Source organism: Bufo gargarizans, chromosome 2 (assembly GCF_014858855.1).
Source record: "Bufo gargarizans isolate SCDJY-AF-19 chromosome 2, ASM1485885v1, whole genome shotgun sequence".
Taxonomy (NCBI): domain Eukaryota; kingdom Metazoa; phylum Chordata; class Amphibia; order Anura; family Bufonidae; genus Bufo; species Bufo gargarizans.
Window position 1 is genome coordinate 414,945,717 of NC_058081.1, and position 24,634 is coordinate 414,970,350.

The 24,634-nt window shown below is 43.2% G+C and overlaps 1 protein-coding gene across 5 annotated transcripts in view; it reads right to left on the reverse strand.

The window, feature by feature from the left end:
• The window catches only part of LCP2 (lymphocyte cytosolic protein 2), a 527,047-nt gene that overhangs the window by 76,715 nt on the left and 425,698 nt on the right, over positions 1–24,634 (reverse strand). For 4 of the 5 annotated variants that reach the window (XM_044280889.1, XM_044280886.1, XM_044280884.1 and 1 more), the window contains 2 exons: positions 10,907–10,937; positions 4,736–4,748 (listed from right to left, as the gene is read on the reverse strand). The exons of the other annotated variant lie outside the window; for it this stretch is intronic. In XM_044280889.1, coding sequence (XP_044136824.1) covers positions 4,736–4,748; positions 10,907–10,937 — 44 coding nt within the window. The remainder of the gene's footprint in view (positions 1–4,735; positions 4,749–10,906; positions 10,938–24,634) is intronic. 5 annotated transcript variants of the gene reach the window in all.

Consider the following 24,634-nt stretch of genomic DNA (forward strand, 5'->3'; position numbering starts at 1 on the left):
ACGGTTGAATCTTGTTTTCTCCTCCAGATTGTATATATTCCCTCCACTCTAATTTTTTTAATAGGGTCAGCTCAACTGCAGGCCCTCAACTCAAATTTTTTTTTATAGGGTCAGAGGAACAGCATGCACTTGCATATAATGTTTTAGAGCGTCAGCCGTACAGCATGCATTCACATATAATGTTTTAGAGCATCAACTCACCAGCAGGCCCTCGCCCCTAATGTTTTTGAGGGTCAGCTCAGCAGCAGGTCCTTGCATACAATGTTTTACAGGGTCAGCTCAACTGCAGGCCCTCACATATAATGTTTTACAGGGTCAGGTCAACTGCAGGCCTTCGCATATAATGTTTTACAGGGTCAGCTCAACTGCATGCCCTCGCATATAATGTTTACAGGGTCAGGTTGTCACGGCTGAGGATGGGGAAAACCCTCAGCCGTGCGGTATCAGCAGATGGATTCGCTGCAAGGCCAGGACAGAGAATTAGGGAGCTGGTCACCTCCTACACATCCCTAATTCTGACCCTGTCTCCTATCCGTATGAGCCGACCCTGCTTAAATCTAACCGCCTAAGGGCTCATGCACACGAGCGTATGTATTTTTCTGTACGCAAAAAAAATTATCTGCAAAAAATACGGATGATGTCTGTGTGCAGCTAGCCCGTAATAGAACAGTACTATCCTTGTCCGTAATGTGGACAATAATAGGACATGTTCTATTTTTTTGCGGGATGGACATATGGACATATGGAAACCGAATGCACATGCAGTAACTTCCATTTTTTTGCTAAACCATTGAAATGAATGGTTCTGCATACGATCCGCAAAAAAAAAAAAAAAAGGAACTGTCATGGAAAGAAAATATGTTCATATGCATGAGCCCTAAAGGACACTGCCCTACTCCTGGTTTTCTTCATATCTCTCTGACTGCTCTTTCAGTGTATCATTTGCTGGCTCTGCTTCTTCTCCTCTTGCTGTTGGGGGTCCTCAGGGTTCAGTCCTTGGTCTTCTCTTCTTCTCTCTCTACACAGCCCCAATTGGACAGACCACTAGTGTGGGCGAGTATGCTCGGCTGAACACCAGTTCGGCTCAAGCATCGCTATGCTCGGCACATTGCTGTGTCCGGCTGAATATCGCATGTGCTCGAGCACGATGCTCGTGTCAGTGTATTTAAATTTAATTTAGCCTCTATTTCTGAAAAGTTTCTGGTGGTATACAAACTCACAATCTTCTAAATTACAGCCAAGAATGTTAACCTCTACACTATAGAGCTGCATGGCCAGTTACTTAAAAATAAAATAAAAAAATTGGACTTCTGCTGTATAGGAGTGCTTACTAGTAAGTATTCCTATACAGCAGAAGTCTCATACAGTCCTGATCAAAAGTTTAAGACCACTTGACAAATGGCAAAAAAAAATATGTAGCATGGCTGGATCTTAACAAGGTTCCAAGTAGAGCTTCGACATGCAACAAGAAAACATTTTTTGAGCATTCAATTTAATGAAAACAACGAATAAACTGAAACAGGCTGTTTTTCAGATGATCAGAAGTTTAGGAACACACCTCCCAAAAAAAACTAAACCCCCCCAAAACAGCAATCCAACCCCCAAACATGAACTCAGTAATGAGTAGCTCCGTCATTATTGTTTATCACTTCAAAAATTTGTTTCAGCATGCTTGATGCAAGCGTTTCCATGAGGTGAGTGGGAACATTTCTCCAAGTGGTGAAGACGGCCGCACGAAGGCCATGTACTGTCTGGAACTGTTGTCCATTTTTGTAAACGTCCCTTGCCATCCATCCCCAAAGGTTCTCAATTGGATTTAGATCAGGGAAACACGCAGGATGGGCCAAAAGAGTGATTTTATTCTCCCGGAAGAAGTCCCTTGTCCTGCGGGCATTGTGTACTGTAGCGTTGTCCTGTTGAAAAACCCAGTCGTTACCACACAGACGAGGGCCCTCAGTCATGAGGAATGCTCTCTGCAACATCTGGACATAGCCAGTCTGTTTGACGCTCCCGCAACTTCCTGAAGCTCCATTGTTCCACTGAAGGAAAAAGCACCCCAGACCATTATGGCGCCCCCTCCACTGTGGCGCATAGAAAGCATCTCAGGTGGGATCTGCTTGTCATGCCAGTAACGTTGGAAACCATCAGGACCATCAAGGTTAAATTTTTTCTCATCAGAGAATAAAACTTTCTTCCACCTTTGAATGTTTGGTGTTCTCTTGCAAAGTCCAAACGAGCAGTTCTGTGGCGTTCAAGGAGACGAGGTCTTTGAAGATGTTTTTTGTTTTTGAAGCCCTTCTGTCTCAGATGCCGTCTGATGGTTATGGGGCTGCAGTCAGCACCAGTAAGTGCCTTAATTTGGGTCGAGGATCGTCCAGTGTCTTGACGGACAGCCAATTGGATCCTCCGGCTTAGTGCTGATGACATTTTTTTTGGTCTTCCACTTGACTTTTTTGTTCCATAACCCTCAGGATCATTTAAGAATTTAAAAAATTCCAAATGACTGTCTTACTGCGTCCCACCTCAGCAGCGATGGCGCGCTGTGAGAGACCCTGCTTATGCAGTTCAACAACCCAACCACGTTCAAAAAGGGAGAGTTTTTTTGCCTTTGCCATCACAACGTGTGACTACCTGACAGAAAATGACAACAAATCCACATCTTTGCACAGATTTGGCCTTTTAAAGGCATGTGGTCCTAAACTTTTGATCAGCTGAAAAACAGCCTGTTTCAATTTATTTGTTGTTTTCATTAAATTGAATGCTCAAAAAATGTTTTGTCTCACTCCCATTTCTTCTTGTTGCATGTTGAAGCTCTACTTGGAACCTTGTTAAGATCCAGCCATGCTAAATATGATTTTTTGCCATTTTCCAAGTGGTCTTAAACATTTGATCAGGACTGTATATATATATATATATATATATATATTTTTTTTTTTAAGAAGTTGGCCACTATATAAGTACTTTTCACTATATAGTGGGAGGTAGGGTAAAAAAGAGTTTCCTAATATACTTTATAAAAAAAAATCTGAATGGTAATGTTTTTATAATGAGCCCCGCCTTCTCAGCCCCGCTCTGCGTGCAGCCAGTTCGTCCATGGCTGCACGCTTTATTATAACTTCACATGCGCTGCTTTGCCCCTGCTCTGACTGTCTCTACAACCGGCTTATTCCTGTCAGATTTCGGAGCGGGAAGAAAAGTAAGATTGAATCTGATCCCCAACACGCTCTTACTTTTCTTCCCGCTCTGAACTCTGACAGGAATAAGCTGGTTGTAGAGACAGAGTCGGAGCAGGGAGCACGCCAGTGGCAGGGGCAGACTGGGCATGCGCTTTTTTACCCTGCCTCCCACTATATAGTGGAAAGTACTTATATAGTGGCCAACACTTTTAAAGTAACTGGCCATGCACTGACTCCATATATGTACATAGCTATATATAGAGTCAGAGCAGGGACACCTAAGCCGAACTAGAGTCCCGACACCCTCCCCTCTTCAGAGCAGGGGGTGCCTTGTTTAATGCTCAGGTTCTCCCATTGACTTCCATTGTGCTTGAGTGCTCTGTAGAGCACCCGCGCATCAGGAAGTGTCCTACTCGAGCACCAGAGCACACAAGAACTTTGGTGCTCGACCAACACTACAGACCACCAGGAGATTTGGTTTCCAGTACCATCTCTATAACTATACACTTCATCCCTTGACATCACCCCTACTGTATTACAGAACACCAGTGACTGTCTGTTTGCTGCCTTGAACATCATGTCTTCTCTCTATATAAAACAATCATTCAAAAACAAAAATTCTTGTGTTCTCTCCTTATAAACCGGATATCTCCCTCTTAGTGTGTGGCACTACCATAATCCATAAGCAGCACGCCCGCTGTCTTAGTGTTATGTTTGATACAGATCTTTCTTGAATCCCCTATATTCAATCTCTCGCCTGCTAATGTTGCCTGTACCTCAAAAATCTCTCTACAATCCGCCCCTTTCTCAGTATGGAAACAACAAAAACTCTCATTGTTGCCCTGATCCATGCCGGTCTCAATTACTGTAACTCACTATTAATTGGCCTCCCACTCACCAGACTGTCCCCTCTCCAATCTATCCTTAATACAGCAGTCAGGGTCACCTATCTGTCTAACCGCTACTCCGATGCCTCCACTTTGTGCGAGTCATTGCACTGGTTGCCCATACAGTATAGAATCCAATTTAAACTGCTTGTTCTCACCCACAAAGCTCTTCACAGTGCTGCACCCCCCTACATCTGTTCACTCATCTCTTTCTATCCCCCTACCGCTTAAATATATGCAGGGGCCTAAGAAGATAACAGAAGTACCCTAACAGAGTCAGACATGCCAAAGTTAAAGCTAGGAGGTCACACAGGTATACAGGGAGCAATCCGATGATGAAGTCAAAACACAATCCGGAGTCTGAAGCCAAGAGGTCACAAGGTTGAGGTAAAAAACACACAGAAGGAACAATACAAAAATGCTGGTGGGGGTAGTAAGGCATATTGCCGAAATGCATCCTGGTTGTTTGGGACATATGATTTCACCAAAGAATAAAGTATATATATTTATGAAGACACTGCTGCTGGGATTTTTTGTATGGTACTTGTGGGGTTCGATTGAGGGCTGGCCGGCTTCGTTATACATTCCCTTTAAATGCTGAAATAATTCCTTGACTGAAACTGTTATTACACAAAGACACATGAGTATGCTTAAAACAAAGGCCACACTTACCATTTTCTTCTGGCTGAAAAAAAGCATAGAACAGTGCAAAAGTTAGCTTGTACCGCATATGGAAAATCTAACTTGTGACATTTACAATGTATCACCACATGTGTAATATAACTCTAACTTACTCTTTTTCATTTTGAAAATGTTAATAAACAAATATTTTAAAAGAAAACAAAAATATAACAAGTTAATTTCCTGTAAAATATGCAAGCACTACTTCCGCTTCTTAAAGGGCTTCTGTCAGCCCACTAAACCGTTTTTTTTTTTTTTTTGGTTAATAATAATCCCTACACTGCGAGCTCCCTATACATGCTGAATATTCATGCTGTTCAGTAGATTTTGTTAAAAAGCTATTTTTATAATATGTAAATTACCTTGCTACCAGCAAGTAGGGCGGCTACTTGCTGGTAGCAGCCGCATCCTCCTCTCATAATGACGCCCCCTCCGCTGTGTGAGTGACAGGGCCAGGGAACGGGATCGTTCTCTGCTGGCTCTGTTTGAATTCAAAATATCGCGCCTGCGCCGTACCTGTCTTTAATCGGCGCAGGCGCACTGAGAGGCGGCCGTTCTGTCGGCCGCTCCATCCTCAATGCGCCTGCGCCGATGACGTCACATCTACACCCGGCACAGGCGCATTGAGGATGGAGCGGCCAACAGACCGGCCGCCTCTCAGTGCGCCTGCGCCGATTAAAGACAGGTACGAAGCCCTTTAAGTACCTGCACCTCATCTCGCCTGTAGAGGTGACGTCAGGTAATTACAACTGCTCATTCCATTCGCATAAATGAGACCAGCATCAGTAATTACACTGCGCGAGATGACACGCAAAAGTGAGTCCATTTTGCAAACCACGGGATAAGGTTACAGTTTTATTGGTAATATTATGGGGAACATATGATTTTTGAATGCTTGATATTACGCTTTTTGTTAGGCAAGGTAACCAAAAAATGGTGGTTCTGGCATAGTTAGTATTTTATGCTTTTTGCCATTTTCACCTGACAGTTTAGAGTTTATATATTTATAGAGCAAGTTGTTACAGTTGCAGTGATACCCAATGTGTATTTTAATTTATTTTGGTTGTACACAATAAAAGCATTAAAAAAAAATTGCAATTCCATCAGTTGTTTTTTTTTTGTGGTGTTCACCATGTGGTAAAAGTACCATGATCTTTCTGAATATCAGGTTGTTATTGATGCTATGATACCAAACATGTGTAGTGCATCAATTTTTTTTTCATATTTAACCACATATAAACACACAGTGATACGAATTTTTTTAATTTTTTTTTTCACTTAACACTTTTTGCACCCAGACCCACTTGTTTCTTGAAGATCTAGTGGGTCTGTAGGCTGTACAATATAATGCAATACACCGTATAGTGTACTACAGTATATTGTCACTCACACTAAGCCTGATCGGGCTACTGCCTCTGGGAGGGCTCCTGCCTCTGAAGGGGGGGGGGGGGGGAGGTTGAGGGTCATTCATACTTTTCACAAGGGTCTGATCCCCACAGTCACAAACTGTGGGGACAGAACCTTTTGCCGGCGATTAAATCCTCTGATTGGCTAGTCTGTACAGGGATGGTGGATGGGCTGGATCCATCCACCATGTTCGGCCCATCTGGTATTAACTGTGATACATGTTAAAGCAGAATACCATTCAGTTCATAGTATATATTTAGATGGTACACTTGAAATATGGAAATCAGTATTTTTTTAAGGGATTCATGTCTACAGGGTTAAAAAAAATTCTGTTCTTTCAGTAGTTTTCCATGTGACAGAACACAACCATTTACAGTTTTAATGTGTACATGTTTTATTTATTCTTAGTCGTTTTTTGAAAGTTCTTCATTGTTTGTATTGTTTTTAGAGCAGATAATACGGGGCCCATATATATTTTTTTCTCCTAATGTTCCAATAGCCATGACTTTTCACATTTTCCATTCATATAGGCATATGAGTGCTTATAATTTGGGGGATAATTTGTACTATTTAAGAGCTCCATTCAATTTACCATGTAAGTTATTGGAAAATGGGGGAAACAAATCTTTGTGGAGTAAAATTCAAAAAAATCTCCAATTCCGCCAAGGTTTTGGGGGTTTTGACACCAGAGTATTCACTGTGCACTAAAAAAAGACATAATGTCCTTATTCTGCAGCTCAATACGAATGCTGCGATAACAAACTGCTATATACACATTTTTTTTCTACTTCTTTTTAAAAATAAAAACTTTTGAAAAAAAAATCTAAATTTTCTTTGCATTACCATCTTTGGGCAACCATAACTTTTTATATATCGGTCTACAGAGCCAGGGACGGTTTTAGACAAAGTGTGGCCATGGTAAAAATTGAAATTGAGGCCCCAAATCCTGAATACTGGATCAGAAGTCTGACAGGACTTTGTAGGCAGTTGGATTGGTACTATTTTGGTGGGCATGCGCCTTTGTGATCGCTTGCTGTGATGTAAGGTGACAAAAATGGTTTATTTAACACAGTTTTTATTTTTTTATTTTTAAGGTGTTCATCTGAGGGATTAGGTCATGTGATATGTTTATAGAGCCGGTCGATACGGACGTGGCGATACCTAACATGTCTACTTTTTATTTTTCCTATTTTTACCAATTTTTTTCCCATTATTTGGAAAAATGACATTTTTGTTTATTTGTACTTGAAACTTGCAATTTTTTTTTGGGGGGGGGGGGGGATTTTATTTTTTAAATAGATTTTTCACTTTATGTTTTGTCCCACTTTGGGACTTCAACTTCTGGGGGTCTAATCCCCTTTACAATACATTCCAATACTTCTGTATTGGAATGCATTGGCTGTATGATTAATACAGTGTGTATTACTCATACAGCTTCCGGCCTGTGAGATCCAGGGGCCTGGATCTCATAGGTTCGTCACAGGAAGGCAGCGCTAATGTCTAAGGGAGGCATCGCGCTGCCTTCCATGCCATCGGGTCCCCCTACATCCACACGGTGATCCGATGCAACCGCCGCCGCATCATGTAAAAGCCGCAAACTGCAGGTCTGAATTGACCTGTGATTTGAGCAGGCACCTCGTTCCGATCACCGCCCGCCGGGCGGCGGTGATCGGAACTACACATGACGGTAAGGCATGTGTCCTTAAGTACCGGAACATCATGTCGTACCGGTACATCATGTGTCCGGAACAGGTTAAAATGGAAAATCTGCCCAAAAAGTGGAATTCAGAAATCTCCTCTACATTTCCTTTAATTCTTGTGGAACACCTAAAGGGTTAACAAAGTTTGCAAAATCTCTTTTGAATACCTTGAAGGGTGTAGTTTCTAAAATGGGGCCATTTATGGGTGGTTTCTATAATGTAAGCCCCACAGTGACTTCATAACTGAACTGGTCCTTACAGTGGGTTTTGAAAAATTTCAAAATTTGCTTTTAAACTTAAGCCTTCTAAAGTCCCCAAAAAATAAAATGGCATTTACAAAACAATCCAAACATAAAGTAGACATATGGGAAATGTAAAGTAATAACTATTATATGAGATATCACTATCTGTTTTAAAATCAGAGACATTCAAATTTTGGGGTAAATTTGGGATTTTTTTAAAATAAAAAAAAATATTGAACAAAGTTTACCACTAACATGAAGTTCAATGTGTCACGATAAAATAATCTCAGAATGGCTTGGATAAGTAAAAGCATTCCAAAGATATTACCACATAAAGTGGTCCTTAAGGTGAAATATGGCAGGGTCCTGAAAGGGTTAATAACAAATACTGCCACAGTAATTGTTTTGGTGCTCTTTATATCAAAATATTCTGTATGTTTAAGGGTACTTTCAAACTTGCGGTAGAGGATTCCGGCAGGCAGTTCCGTCGCCGGAAATGCCTGCCGGATCCGTCAAAATGTATGCAAACTGATGGCATTTGTCAGACGGATCAGGATGATGATCAGTCTGAAAAAATGCATTGAAATTCCGGATCTGTCTCTCCGGGGTCATCCAGAAAAACGGATCCGCCATTTATTTGTTTTCATATCTTTTTCGGTCTGAGCATGCGCAGATGGCCTTATGCCTATCCTTTGCATGCTTAAACTCCTTCACTGTATTTGCAGCTACCACTTCTGCAGGAAGGCTATTCCATGCATCCACTACTCTCTCGGTAAAGTAATACTTCCTGATATTACTTTTAAACCTTTGCCCCTCTAATTTAAAACTATGTCCTCTTGTAGCAGTTTTTATTCTTTTAAATATTCTCTCCTCTTTTACCTTGTTGATTCCTTTATGTATTTAAAAGTTTCTATCATATCCCCTCTGTCTCGTCTTTCTTCCAAGCTATACATGTTAATGTCCTTTACTCTTTCCTGGTAAGTGTTATCCTCAATCCATGTACCAGTTTAGTAGCTCTTCTCTGAACTCTCTCCAAAGTATCAATATCCTTCTGGAGATATGGTCTCCAGTACTGCGCACAATACTCCAAATGTGGTCTCACTAGCGCTCTGCCGAGCGGCATGAGCACCTCCCTCTTTCTACTGGTAATTCCTCTCCTTAGACACCCAAGAATTCTGCTATCATTTCCTGCTGCTCTATGACATTGTCTGCCTACCTTTAAGTCTTCTGAAATAATGACCCCTAAATCCCTTTCCTCAGATACTGAGGTTAGGACTGTATAACTGATTTTATATTCTGCTCTTGGGGTTTTACTCCCCAGGTGCATTATCTTGCATTAAACATTACATTTTAATTGCCAGATTGTTGACCATTCCTCTAGTTTTCCTAAATCCTTTTCCATTTGGTGTATCCCTCCAGGAACATCAACCCTGTTACAAATCTTTGTGTCATCAGCAAAAAGACACACCTTACCATCGAGGCCTGCTGCAATTTCGCTGATAGAGATATTAAACAATATGGGTCCCAGAACAGATCCCTGAGGTACCCCACTGGTAACAAGACCTTGGTCTGAATATACTCCATTGACTACAACCCTCTGTTGTCTGTCCCTCAGCCACTGCCTAATCCATTCAACAATATGCAGTAAAGAGGACCTTTCACCGATTTTTACACTGTGAACTAAGTATACAGACATGTAGCGCGGCGCCCGGGATCTCACTGCACTTACTATTATCCCCGGGCGCCGCTCCGTTCTCCTGCTATGCCCTCCGGTATCTCCGGTCACTAAGTTATGGTAGGCGGAGTCTGCCCTTGTTCTTCTGTAGCGCTGGCCAATCGCATTGCAGAGCTCACAGCCTGGGAGAAAATAACCTCCCAGGCTGTGAGCTCTGCGCTGCGATTGGCCAGCGCTAGAGCAGAACAAGGGCAGACTCCGCCTACCATAACTTAGTGACTGAAATCTCCACCTACTATAACTTAGTGAGCGGAGATACCGAAGGGCATAGCAGGAGAACGGAGCGGCGCCCGGGGATAATAGTAAGTGCAGTGAGATCCCCGGGCGCCGCTCTACATGTCTGTATACTTAGTTCACAGTGTAACAATCGGTGAAAGGTCCTCTTTAATGCATGTCAATGGGAAAAAATGCTCGATCCGGCATACCGGCAAGTGTGGTATTTTGGACGGAGATAAAACTGCAGCATGCTGCGGTATTATCTCCGTCCTGAAAAGGCAAAAAGACTGAACTGAAGACATCCTGAACGGATTGCTCTCCATTCAGAATGCATTAGGATAAAACTGATCAGTTTTTTTCCGGTATTGAGCCCCTAGGACTGAACTCAATGTCGGAAAAGAATAACTCTAGTGTGAAAGTACCCTAAGGCCTCATGCACACGCCAGTTGTTTGGGTCCACATCCGAGCCACCGTTTTGGCAGCTCGGATGCGGACCCATTCACTTCAATGGGGCCACAAAATATGTGGACAGCACTCCACATGCTGTCCGCATCCGTGGCTCCATTCCGCGGCCCCGTTAAAAAAATATAACATGTCCTATTCTTGTCTGCGCTTTGCGGACAAGAATAGGCATTTACATTGCTGGGGCCTGTTTCTTTCCGCAAATTGGAAGGCAACACGAACGGCTTTCGTTTTTTGCGGATCCGCGGTTTGCGGACCGCAAAAAACAGCACGGCCGTGTGCATGAGGCCTAACTGTATGTTTTTACACTGCAGGTTTGTCACATTTTTCTGAACAAAAAGATACAGTACCAAGTCTACATAATCAATCAACTTCATTTAACCCTAAATTAGGTACTTACCAAAAGAATGTCTTCACTATCTGGAATATGACTACAAGAAAAGAGAACTTTTATAATAAATAAAGGAGCATACTCAGATTTAAAAGCATAGGGCCCCAAAATGGCCCCTTTGTTACTTTATTGGTAAACGTGACCTAATCTATGTATTAGACCCTTAGGCCTCTTTTATACAACCATTTTTTTTTTCTATTTATGGGCCGTTTTTTTGCGTTCCGTATACAGAACCATTCATTTCAATGGTTCCGCAAAAAAACGGAATGTACTCCGTATGCATTCCATTTCCATATTTCCGTTCCGTTGAAAGATAGAACATGTCCTATTATTGCCCGCAAATCATGTTCCGTGGCTCCATTCAAGTCAATGGGTCCGCAAAAAAATGGAACATGTACGGAAACATAACGGAAACAAAAATGGAACAACGGATCCGTGAAAAACTGACCGCAAAACACTGAAAAAGCCATACGGTCGCGTAAATGAGGCCTTAAAGGGACACTGACAGGCCGAATAAGCATAATTAGCTGTATATACAGTGGGATGCGAAAGTTTGGGCAACCTTGTTAATCGTCATGATTTTCCTGTATAAATCATTACTTGTTACGATAAAAAATGTCAGTTAAATATATCATATAGGAGACACACACAGTGATATTTGAGAAGTGAAATTAAGTTTATTGGATTTACAGAAAGTGTGCTATAATTAGGCAGGTGCATACATTTGGGCACTGTTGTCATTTAATTGATTCCAAAACCTTTAGAACTAATTATTGGAACTCAAATTGGCTTGGTAAGCTCAGTGACCCCTGACCTACATACACAGGTGAATCCAATTATGAGAAACAGTATTTAAGGGGGTCAATTATAAGTTTCCCTCCTCATTTAATTTCCTCTGAAGTGTAGCAACATGGGGGTCTCAAAACAACTCTCAAATGACCTGAAGACAAAGATTGTTCACCATCATGGTTTAGGGGAAGGATACAGAAAGCTGTCTCAGAGATTTCAGCTGTCTGTTTCCACAGTTAGGAACATATTGAGGAAATGGAAGACCACAGGCTCAGTTCAAGTTAAGGTTTGAAGTGGCAGACGAAGAAAAATCTCGGATAGACAGAAGCGAAGAATAGTGAGAACAGTCAGAGTCAACCCAAAGAACAGCACCAAAGACCTACAACATCATCATCTTGCTGCAGATGGAGTCACTGTGCATCGTTCAACCATTCGGCGCACTTTACACAAGGAGATGCTGTATGCGAGAGTGATGCAGAGGAAGCCTTTTCTCCTCCCACAGCACAAAAATTGCCGCTTGAGGTGGGCTAAAGCACATTTCGACAAGCCATCTTCATTTTGGAATAAGGTGCTGTGGACTGATGAAACTAAAATTGATTTATTTGGCCATAACAAAGGGCGTTATGCATGGAGGAAAAAGAACACAGCATCCCAAGAAAAACACCTGCTACCTACAGTAAAATATGGTGGTGGTTCCATCATGCTGTGGGGCTGTGTGGCAAGTGCAGGGACTGGGAATCTTGTCAAAGTTGAGGGACGCATGGATTCCACAAAGTATCAGCAGATTCTGGAGACCAATGTCCAGGAATCAGTGACAAAGCTGAAGCTGCGCCGGGGCTGGATCTTTCAACAAGACAACGTCCCTAAACACTGCTCAAAATCCACTAAGGCATTTATGCAGAGGAACAAGTACAACGTTCTGGAATGGCCATCTCAGTCCCCAGACCTGAATATAATTGAAAATCTGTGGTGTGACTTAAAGAGAGCTGTCCATGCTCGGAAGCCATCAAACCTGAATGAACTAAAGATGTTTTGTAAAGAGGAATGGTCCAAAATACCTTCAACCAGAATCCAGGCTCTCATTGGAACCTACAGGAAGCATTTAGAGGCTGTCATTTCTGCAAAAGGAGGATCTACTAAATATTGATTTTATTTCTTTTTTGTAGTGCCCAAATTTATGCACCTGCCTAATTTTGTTTAAACAATTATAGCACACTTTCTGTAAATCCAATAAACTTCATTTCACTTCTCAAATATCACTGTGTGTGTCTCCTATATGATATATTTAACTGACATTTTTTATCGTAACAACTAATGATTTATACAGGAAAATCATGACGATTAACAAGGTTGCCCAAACCTGCCCACTGTATGTATGCACAGGTCTTCTATTGTGTAATAAAAAAATAAAAAAAAATTCTAACCCCTGTCCACCTTATGAAGACTGTAAAATGATGTTTTATAACCTGATAGAAATGCTCGTCTTTCTGCCCAAGGGGCGGCGTTTCAGCTTTACTTCTGCCCAGGCAGCCTCCCCACAACCGCCGCTCTGAAGCGCCGCCCAGCTCATCAATATTCACTTTGCTGGGCTGCTTCTGCTGTCCCCGACGTTCCGAGATCCGCGCCTGCGTCCCCTCTGCTTTGAGGCCGCTTCAGCCTCTGCGTTCTGCGACTGCGCCGGGCACTTTTCTCAGCCGCGCAGAAGCCGCCCAGCGAAGTGAATATTGATGAGCTGGGCGGCGCTTCAGAACGGCGGTTGGGGGGAGGCTGCCTGGGCAGAAGTAAAGCTGAAACGCCGCCCCTTGTGCAGAAAGACGATCAATTCTATCAGGTTATAAAACATCATTTTACAGTATTCATAAGGTGGACAGGGGTTAGACTTATATGTTTTTATTACACAATAGAAGATCTGTGCATACATATATACAGCTAATTATGCTTATTCAGCCTGTCAGTGTCCCTTTAAGGAATAAGCCAGTCTTGGACTTAAAAAGCTACAGATTGAGCCAAAAGCTCTGGCAGATTCAATTTAAGGCTACATGCACACAACCATTGTGTGTTTTGCGGTCCGCAAATTGCGGATCTGCAAAACACAGATGGTATCCATGTGCGTTCCGCAATTTGCGGAACGGCACGGACAGCCATTATTATAACTGCCTATTCTTGTCTGCAAAATGGACAAGAATAGGACAGGTTATATTTCTTTTTTTGCGGACCACGGAACGGAGCAACGGATGCGGACAGCACACGGAGTGCTGTCCACATCTTTTGTGTCCCCATTGAAGTGAATGGGTCCGGATCCAAGCCGCAAAAACAACGTTTGTGTGCATGAGGCCTAAAACAGAAAGCAATCGTCTGTAGATGTGAAAGTGTACACCATAGAGAAGAAATGTTGACCATTTTTAATAAAGGCTATTTGAAAAAAACTTTTTTTTTCCCAAAATGAGAAAAATTTAAGATGCACAAAACCTTTAAAGGGGTTTTGCTGCATTCATTCATTTTTTTCTTGATATATTTATATGCTCCCATCTGCTCTGGTCCTCTGTGCTGGCCCCCACATGTCTATGGTTTGGTCCCAGGACTGATTATTGGCTGCAACAGAGCATGTGACTACACCGATGCACCGCCAGATGTAAACAGTCCGGACTGAAAAAAGGACATGCGTGATCCAGAGCAGCAGACCAAAGTGGGGTGGGGAGCAGGTAAGTATGGATCTTCTATTTACAGAAGCAGGTGGTCCAGAAAAAAACATTATTCCCAGAGAACCCCTTTGAGGACAGTCTAATTTTTCAAATCTGATGTGTCACTTTATGTGGTAATAACTTTGGAATATTATTACCCAAGCAATTCTGAGACCTTTTTTTTGTGTCACATAGGGGGAGCGTTATCAAAACTGGAGCAAAGAAAAACTGTTTTAGTTGCCCATAGCAACCAGATTCAAATTTGTAAGGTGGAATCTGATTCTGATTTGGATAAATCTCCCCATAATATTTTGTTAGTGTAGAATGTGCAATTTGTCAAATTTGGATTCCTCTGCTTTTAATTCAGTCATGCCTCACAAAATAGTTAATAATTCGTTAATAATTACCAATTATCCACTTTATGTTGGCATTATTTTTTAAATGCAGTTTTATTGTTCGAAATATTAACAGGCTTATAAGTTTAGCAGCAATTTATCAAATTTTCAAGAAAATTTCTGACATCTATTTTTTAAAGTGACTAATTCTGTTGTGAACTGCCTGAGAGGCCTAAATATTACAAACCCCCGCAAATCACCCCAATTTAAAACTGCAAAGTATTCAAAATGGCATTTAGGCCTCATGCACACGGCAGTTGCTCAGCCATAACCGTATTGCGGCTCGCAATATGCGGGCACCGGCCGTGTGCTCCCTGTATCACGGATGCGGACCCATTAACTTAAATGGGTCTGCAATCCAGAGCTGTGGTACAGAACAGAGGCAAGGAAGCACTACGAAGTGCTTCTGTGATGTTTCTGTCCGTGCCTCCGCACCGCAAAAAAAAAAGTAGAACATGTTCTATTTTTTTGCGGTGCGAATGGATCACTGACCCATTCAAGTTGAATGAGTCTTGATTTGTCTTGGCCGCCACACGGACGTTGCTCGTGCATTGGGGACAACAAATTGCGGTCCCCAATGCACTCAACTGCCGCACAATGGCCATGTGCATGAGGCCTAAGGAAGTTTTTGTAATCCTTTAGCTGTTTCACAGGAATTCATTTAAAACAGGGGTGAAATTTAAAAATGTCTGTATTTTATTGAAGCTTTTAATTTTTTATCCACTTTTTTGTAAAATAAAATTCCATGTTCATTGCCCTATTTTTGCATTTTTAATTTTTTATAAATATTCAATATTTGGCCCTTGAATTCTACTTGACTCAATAATGGCTTCATAAATGCAGGTGCACCTTATGGATTTTGAGATCTCAATTTCAGGTTTGCAAAGCCTTGAGTGGTCAAAACATAACCCTCCTCCCCCAAAGACCCAATTTTGGAAACTAGACCCCTCAATGTATTCATGTATCATGTATGAGTGTACAGAACATTTAAACTCCACAGGTGTTCCATAGAATTTCTTAGAAATGGGACATGAAAATGAATTTCTCCTGGGTATGGAAATCACATATGCAGTCATAAACAGCAGTTTAGACAAATGCAGGGCTCAGAAGAGAAGCTGTGCCATTTGACTTTAGAAGTGCAGATTTTGGTGGAATGGGTTACAGGCACCATGTCACATTTGCAATACCTCTGAGGTACTAATATAGTTGAAACTCCAAAGAAATTACCCCATTTTTAAAACTACACTGCCCCAGGAATTCAGGTAGGGATGTAGTGATGGTTTTTACCCCACCGATGTTTCATAAAATTAACAATGAACTATAAAAATGAAAAATTCATTTTTGGTATTGCCGCGTCTGTGACGGTCAGCTCTATAAATATATCACATAATCGACCCAGTCCGATAAACACCATATGCCCAAGTAAGGAATAAAAAAATAATAATAAATAGAAAAAATAAAATAAAAAATAAATAAATAAATAAATAAAAACTGTGCTAAAACAACAAATTTTTTGGTCACCTTGCCCCATAAAGTGTTATAATGAATGATCAAAAAATTATATGTACCCAAAAAAAGTACCATTAAAACTAGCCCCTTATCCTTATCACTTCTTGGGAGTTTCTACTATAAGGGTGCATCATCAGGGGGGGCTTCAAATGGGACATGGCATCTAAGAACCATTTGGAGTTCCTTTTCTTCTGCGCCCTGCCGTGTGGCCATACAGCAGTTTATGACCACATGTGGAGTGTTTTTGTAAACCGCAGAATTTGGGTAGTAAATATTGAGTTTTGTTTGGCTGTTAACCATTGATGTGTTAAAGAAAAAAATGCGACATTACAGCTTAAAATTATCCCAGTGAAATCTGTCTTCCAAAAACCATATGGCATTCCTTTCCTTTTGCCAATGCCGTCTGCCCGTACAGCAGTTTACAACCACATATGGAGTGTTTTTGTAAACTACAGAATCAGGGCAATAAATATTGAGTTTTGTTTGGCTGTTAACCCTTGCTTTGTTAGTGGAAAAAAATTATTAAAATGGAAAATCTGCCAAAAAAGTGAAATTTAAAAATTTGATCTCCATTTTCCTTTAATTTGTGTGGAACGCCTAAAGGGTTAACAAAGTTTGTAAAATCGGTTTTAAGTAACTTGAGGGGTGTAGTTTCTACAATGGGGTCATGTATGGGGGTATCCACTATGTAGGCCCCACAAAGTGACTTCAGACCTAAACTGGTCCTTAAAAAGTGGGTGTCACGAGGGTGTCAAGAGCCACGTCTGACTCCGTTATACCCGGGGTCAGGAAGTCGCAGCGGGTGGCTGCGCGCTCTATGTCTAAAGATCACGTTGTTTCTTAGTGATTGTTTTCTGTGTTTGCCTTGCAATCCTTTTTGTCTCACTCAGGGATCCGTAGCTTCTCCTCCTCAGCTGTTTCTTGTCTGCCACTCCCAACCTCCTTATATTCTCCTCTCACACTTCTCTAGTTGCCAGTTATAGAGCTTCCTGCCTGGACTTCTATACTGACCCACTGGAGCTGTGAATCCTGGTTGTTGTTCCAGAGTGCTACCCTCCGGATCCCTGTTGGGCTTTTTGTTGTCTCCTGTTGTCGCCCACCTGGGATTATATGTTTAGTCTGTATGGTCTGTCCTCCCCTTGGTGTTTTCCTTTAGAGCTAGTGGTGCGGACTAGTGTTCCCACCGCCCTGTTCACTATCTAGGGCTCATCTTAGGGAAAGCCAGGGTTTTAGGCACGTGATCGGCGTACGGGTGACGAACCCGTCTAGGGACGTCAGGGCAGCCAGGTGCCAGCCGCAAGGTGAGTCAGGGGTCACCACCTTCCCTCTCACTTGGGCAGGGCCTTCCTCTTTCCCTCCGTGTCACGTATGTGATAGTCACGCCGATCGTGATATTATAACTAGCCCTTATTTTTTGGGAGAAAAAAAAATAATAATTTTTTTTCTCTCTACTTAGAATCCAATATGGATCCTATTGCTGCTTTGGCAAAACAGCTTCAAGGCCTGTCTTTGGAGGTGGCAGGATTGAAGGCGTCTGTCCTCCAACAACAGCAGCAAATGCAGCAGACCGCAAGCCCAGCGGTTGCTATGGGTAACCAGGTTGTTACAGAACCCAAGGTTGTTCTTCCTGACAGATTTTCTGGGGGAAGGGACAAATTTGTGACGTTCCGTGAGGCCTGCAAATTATATTTTAAGCTGCGCCCTTACTCCTCAGGTAATGAAGAACAGCGGGTGGGGATTGTTATTTCCCTGCTTCAGGGGGACCCGCAATCCTGGGCGTTCTCGTTACCCCCTGGTTCCCAGGCTCTCCGGTCAGTGGAGGGATTTTTTGGGGCTTTGGGTCTCATATATGATGACCCTGACCGAGTCGCCCTGGCTGAGTCGAAGTTACGGAGACTCCTACAGGGAGATCGGCCAGCAGAGGAATATTGCTCAGAGTTCCGTAGGTGGGCTACGGATACTCAGTGGAACGACCCGGCTCTCAGGAGTCAGTTCTGCTCTGGGTTATCTGAAAGGGTTAAGGATGCGCTGGCGCTGTATGAGACCCCCCTTTCCCTTGATGCTGTTATGTCCCTCTCTATCAGAATAGATAGACGTCTTAGGGAGAGATCGAAAATTCCTGAGCAATTGGTAACCTCTCCCAAGCAGCAGTTAGTCTGTACTGACTTAGATGAGCCTATGCAGCTAGGAGGAACTTCTCGTCAGGTCCGTCCTCCTGAGGTTCGCCGTAGGTGGGGGGAGGGGTCATTTCATTAATGTCTGTCCCTCCTTTCTCAAAAACAAAAGACCGTCGGAAAACTACTAACCCCAGGCTGTGCGGAGGATGTCAGCCGGGGGGTATACATTTCCTCCATACGAACATCTCAATTTGTGTTGCCAGCGGTTATTGTTTTTGGTGTTAAGACGGAGTCTATTTCTTTTTTTCTAGACAGTGGAGCAGGGGTAAATTTGATAGATGCCCATTTTGCCCGCACTATGGGTTTGTCTCTCTGTACGCTGCAGAGACCTATTCCCATATTCGCTATTGATTCTGCTCCTCTGTCTCAGAGAAACCTCACTCACATTGTCCATAACTTACACCTTCGGGTAGGGGACCACCATAATGAGTGTCTTTCATGTTACGTTCTGGAGGGCCTTCCCTCTCCTGTGGTATTGGGTCTTCCCTGGTTGGTAGCGCACAATCCAGTGGTGGATTGGCAGGCCAGGGAGATATTGGAGTGGAGTGAGCATTGCAGAGAGAATTGCTTAAATAACAATTGCTTAATCGCCTCCATAGCTTCCCTACCTACATTTATTTCGGACTTTGAGGACGTTTTTTCTGAAAAGGGTTGTCAGAAGCTACCACCTCATCGTCCTTATGATTGCCCGGTTAACCTGATTCCCGGTGCAAAATTACCCAAGTCCAGGTTGTATAATCTTTCGGGTCCCGAGAGACAAGCCATGAAAGATTATATCTCCGAGAGTCTGGCTAAGGGACACATCAGACCCTCTTCTTCACCCGTGGCTGCAGGGTTTTTCTTTGTTAAAAAGAAAGATGGGGGCCTGCGTCCTTGCCTAGATTTCCGTGAGCTAAACCGGATAACCATCCGAGACCCATACCCTCTTCCTCTCATTCCTGACCTTTTTAATCAGATTGCGGGTGCTAGGTGGTCGCTATTCTTTACCAGATTTAACTTTGTAATCACCCCTCGTCCTGGGGCAAAAAATACCAAGGCAGACGCATTATCTCGTAGTTTCCCTGGAGGGGGTAATGTTAGTGATCCGGTACCTATTTTACAAAGAGGAGTGGTTGTCTCTGCTGTACACTCTGTTCTAGAGGGAAAGGTGTTAGAGGCCCAGGGGGACGCCCCGGCCTCTTGCCCCTCAGAGAAATTGTTTGTACCGTTAAACCTGCGTCTTGAATTTTTAAAGGAACATCATAATTCGGCACTTGCTGGGCACCCGGGTAGTAAAGCAACCTTGGAGCTATTGTCTCGTCGTTTTTGGTGGCCAAGTTTGCGTCAGGATGTAATGGATTTCGTGTCTACTTGTTCTACTTGTGCACGCGCGAAAGTCTCTCATACACGTCCAGCAGGGTCTTTATTGCCACTTTTCATCCCCAATAGGCCATGGACACATCTGTCAATGGATTTCATCACTGACTTACCGTTGTCTGCGGGTAAAACAGTTATCTTGGTAGTAGTAGACAGGTTTAGCAAAATGGTACACTTTATTGCGCTACCCGCACTTCCTAATGCTAAGACTCTTGCTCAGGTGTTTATCAGTGAAATCGTGAAGCTTCACGGGGTCCCTTCCGATGTGGTTTCGGATCGGGGAACCCAGTTTATTTCTAAGTTTTGGAAAGCTTTTTGTTCCCGTTTGGGGGTACACTTGTCCTTTTCCTCAGCTTTCCATCCTCAGTCGAATGGACAGACTGAGCGTACCAACCAAAACCTAGAAACATATTTAAGGTGTTTTGTGTCTGAAAACCAAGAGGTGTGGTCATCATATTTACCGTTAGCCGAGTTTGCCATAAATAATCGCTGTCAGGAATCCACTGGCAAGTCACCATTTCTTGGTGCATACGGTTTTCATCCCCAATTTTGTACTTTCAAAGAGGGGGGGTCTTCTGGGGTTCCCGAAGAGGAACGGTTTTCTTCATCTCTTTCGTCTGTATGGCAGAAGGTGCAAGCTAACTTGAAAAATATGAGTGGTAAATATAAATGCATGGCCGATAAGAAACGGTCGCCAGGTCCGGACCTAGGAGTGAATGACTATGTGTGGTTGTCTACTAGGAATATTAAGTTGAAGGTTCCCTCATGGAAACTGGGCCCTAGGTTCATTGGTCCTTATAAAATAGTAGCCGTCATTAACCCTGTGGCTTTTCGCCTGGAGCTACCTCAGACTTTTAAGATCCATAACGTCTTCCATAAGTCGTTACTCAAGAAGTATGTTCCACCTCTAGAACCATCACCGCTGCCACCTCCTCCTGTTATTGTGGATGGTAATCTGGAGTTTCAAATATCCAGAATTGTTGATTCTCGTCGGGTCCGCCGCTCTCTTCTGTATCTGGTGCATTGGAGGGGTTACGGTCCTGAGGAAAGAATGTGGGTTCCAGCGTCAGAGGTAAACGCCAACAGGTTAATTCAGGCTTTCCATGCCTCTCATCCTGAGAGACCTGGTCCTGAGTGTCCGGAGGCCCCTCGTGAAAGGGGGGGTACTGTCACGAGGGTGTCAAGAGCCACGTCTGACTCCGTTATACCCGGGGTCAGGAAGTCGCAGCGGGTGGCTGCACGCTCTATGTCTAAAGATCACGTTGTTTCTTAGTGATTGTTTTCTGTGTTTGCCTTGCAATCCTTTTTGTCTCTCTCAGGGATCCGTAGCTTCTCCTCCTCAGCTGTTTCTTGTCTGCCACTCCCAACCTCCTTATATTCTCCTCTCACACTTCTCTAGTTGCCAGTTATAGAGCTTCCTGCCTGGACTTCTATACTGACCCACTGGAGCTGTGAATCCTGGTTGTTGTTCCAGAGTGCTACCCTCCGGATCCCTGTTGGGCTTTTTGTTGTCTCCTGTTGTCGCCCACCTGGGATTATATGTTTAGTCTGTATGGTCTGTCCTCCCCTTGGTGTTTTCCTTTAGAGCTAGTGGTGCGGACTAGTGTTCCCACCGCCCTGTTAACTATCTAGGGCTCATCTTAGGGAAAGCCAGGGTTTTAGGCACGTGATCGGCGTACGGGTGAGGAACCCGTCTAGGGACGTCAGGGCAGCCAGGTGCCAGCCGCAAGGTGAGTCAGGGGTCACCACCTTCCCTCTCACTTGGGCAGGGCCTTCCTCTTTCCCTCCCTCTGTGTCACGTATGTGATAGTCACGCCGATCGTGATAGTGGGTTTTGGCAATTTTCTTCTAATCTAACTTCTAAGCCTTCTAACGTTCTAAAAAAGTAAAATGACATTTCCCAAATTATGTCAACATAAAGTAGACATATGGAGAATGTTAAGTAATAAATATTTTATGAGGTAGCACTTTCTGTTTTAAAAGCAGAGAAATTGGAATTTAGAAAATTGCGAATTTTTCAAAATTTTTGGTAAATTTTGGATTTTTTCATAAATAAAGGTGAAATATATTGACTCAAATTTATGACTATCATGAAGTACAATGTGTCACGAGAAAAAAATCTCTGAATGACTTGGATAAGTAAAGACATTCCAAAGTTATTTCCACATACAGTGAGATATGTCAGATTTTCAAAATTAGGCCTGGTCAGGAAGGGGGCAAATGGCCCAGATGGGAAGTGGTTAAAAACAATGTTATATTTACATATTTTACATGTTTTAATTTTTGCTTTCTGAGCTGTATGAGGGCTTGTTTATTATTAAATGAGGTGTAGTTTATATTTGTACCATTTTGGGGTACATGGCTTTTTGAATGCATTTTACTAAATTTATTTTGAAGCTTAGGTGGACACAAATTGCTGCATCAATGACAATTTAAAGGGGTTCTCTGGGAATTAAGAAAATGAAAATACTTAAATATTGCTTGATTATAAATATATTCCCAAATACCTTACATTACTCATAATGGTTCTTTTTGTCTGGGGACCAATCATTAGGAGAAATAAAATGGCCGCTGTCCTATTAGTCCACACAAAACCTGACCTAATCACACAGCAGGACATGTTACTTCACCACACTGAGGTAAAGAGCTGCCTTATCCTCCTCTCTTACTTGTCAAAGATTGTGATCCTGAATACAGATGATAAGAACTTCAGCTGAATCTCTGTAGGAATTGAGTTCATGAGCAGATATGGCTAGTGAGCAGCAGCACTTGTCTTCAGTCTCCATTATCACAGTCCCACATCACCACAGTCTGTCCTGTCCGTCCTCTCTGTACTTCATGTCTCCTCATGAACTCTTTTCCTACAGAGACTCAGCTGAAGATCTTATCAGCTGTATTCAGGACCATAATCCGTGAGAAGTAGGAGAGGAGGATGAGGCAGCTCTTTGGCTCAGTGTTAGTAACATAGTTTATAGTAACAGTTTATAAGGCTGAAAAAAGACATCTGTCCATCCAGTTAAAAAAAATAAATAAATGTGAGGTTGAAGCCAATTTTCCTCACTTTAGGGGAAAAATATTCCCTGTTGTGAAGTAACTTGTCCTCCTGTGTGATTAGGACAGGCTTTGTATGTATTAGTAGGACGACAACCATTTTATTTCTTCTAATCATTAGAGATGTCCCGAATTATTCACCGGCAAACAGTTGATCTGTCAGAGGAGTTATTTACACATCAGTGATCTGTCAGAGGAGTTATTTACACATCAGTTGGAAGAAATGAGTGATGTGCAACCATTATTGCCAGAGGATGTAGATAACAGGGATATGTCTCAGTCAGGCAGCATTACACACATGGACGTACAGTGTGATGATGATGATGATGTTGTACCTGCTGCTGCTTCCTTTGCTGAGTTGTCAGATACAAGTGAAGTGGTTGATGATGACGATGTGTCCGTGGATGTCACGTGGGTGCCCGCTCGAAGAGAAGAAGAGCAGGGGGAAAGTGCAGATCGGGAGACAGCGAGGAGGAGGAGGAGATGAGTTGGAAGCAGGGGGAGGTTGTCGCAAGGAGCTAGTGGCACAGTCAGACAGCATGTATCGGCACCTGTGGTCAGCCAGACAGCATGCCAATCAACGCATGCTGTTGCCACCACCAGAATGCCGTCATTGCAAAGCTCAGCAGTGTGGCATGTTTTTTGTGTGTCTGCCTCTGATAACAGCGATGCCATTTGCAACCTGTGCCAAAAGAAACCGAGTTGAAGTCGAACACCCACCTAGGTACAACTGCTTTGTGAAGGCACATGATCTCACATCACAAACGCCTATGGGATCAACACATGATGAGTGCAATCAGCACACAAACTCAAAGCCACCATCCTCCACCTGGTACGGCATCTTCAGCCACGTCAACCACTGCTGTCCTCCTTGCCTCCTCTCAACCACCCGTCACTCCACCTCTCACCTTCAGCAGTTCCTGCTCATCTGCTCACAGTCAGGTGTCTGTCAAGGAAATGTTTGAGCGTAAGAAGCCAATGTCACAGAGTCACCCCCTTGCCCTGCGTCTGACAGCTGGCTTTTCGGAACTGTTAGCCCGCCAGCTTTTACCATACAAGCTGGTGGAGTCTGAGGCCTTAAAAAAAATTGCAGCTATTGGGACACCGCAGTGGAAGGTACCCGGCAGAATTTTTTTTTCACAAAAGGCAATCCCAACCTGTACTCTATTGTGGAAAAGGAAGTCATGGCATGTCTGGCACACAGTGTTGGGGCAAGGTTCCATCTGACCACTGATACCTGGTCTGCAAAGCATGGTCAGGGCAGGTATATCAAGGACACTGTGCATTGGGTAAACCTGATGATGGCTGCCACGCATGGAATGCGTGGCTCTGCAGAGGAGTTGTTTGCTGCCACCTCCTCTACTCCTCCTACTCCATCCTCTTCGCTAACCTCTTCATCTGAGTCCTCTTCTGCTGCTGCGTCTTGCTCCACATCAACTGCACCCCCCTAGCTCCCCAGGGGCTAATCCACATCCCGGATATGACAGTGTCACGCCTTCTTGGGGTTGACTTGCCTGAAAGCAGAGAGTCACACCGGACCAGCACTCCTGTCCTCCCTGAACACAGGTGGATCAGTGGCTGACCCCGCACCAACTGGAGATCGTCAAAGTGGTGTGTGACAACGGAAGCGATTTGTTGGCGGCATTGAATTTGGGCAAGTTGACACATGTGCCGTGCATGGCATATGTGTTGAATCTGATAGTACAGCGCTTTGTGCATAAGTACCCAGGCTTACAGGACGTCCTCAAGCAGGCCAGGAAGGTGTGTGGCCATTTCAGG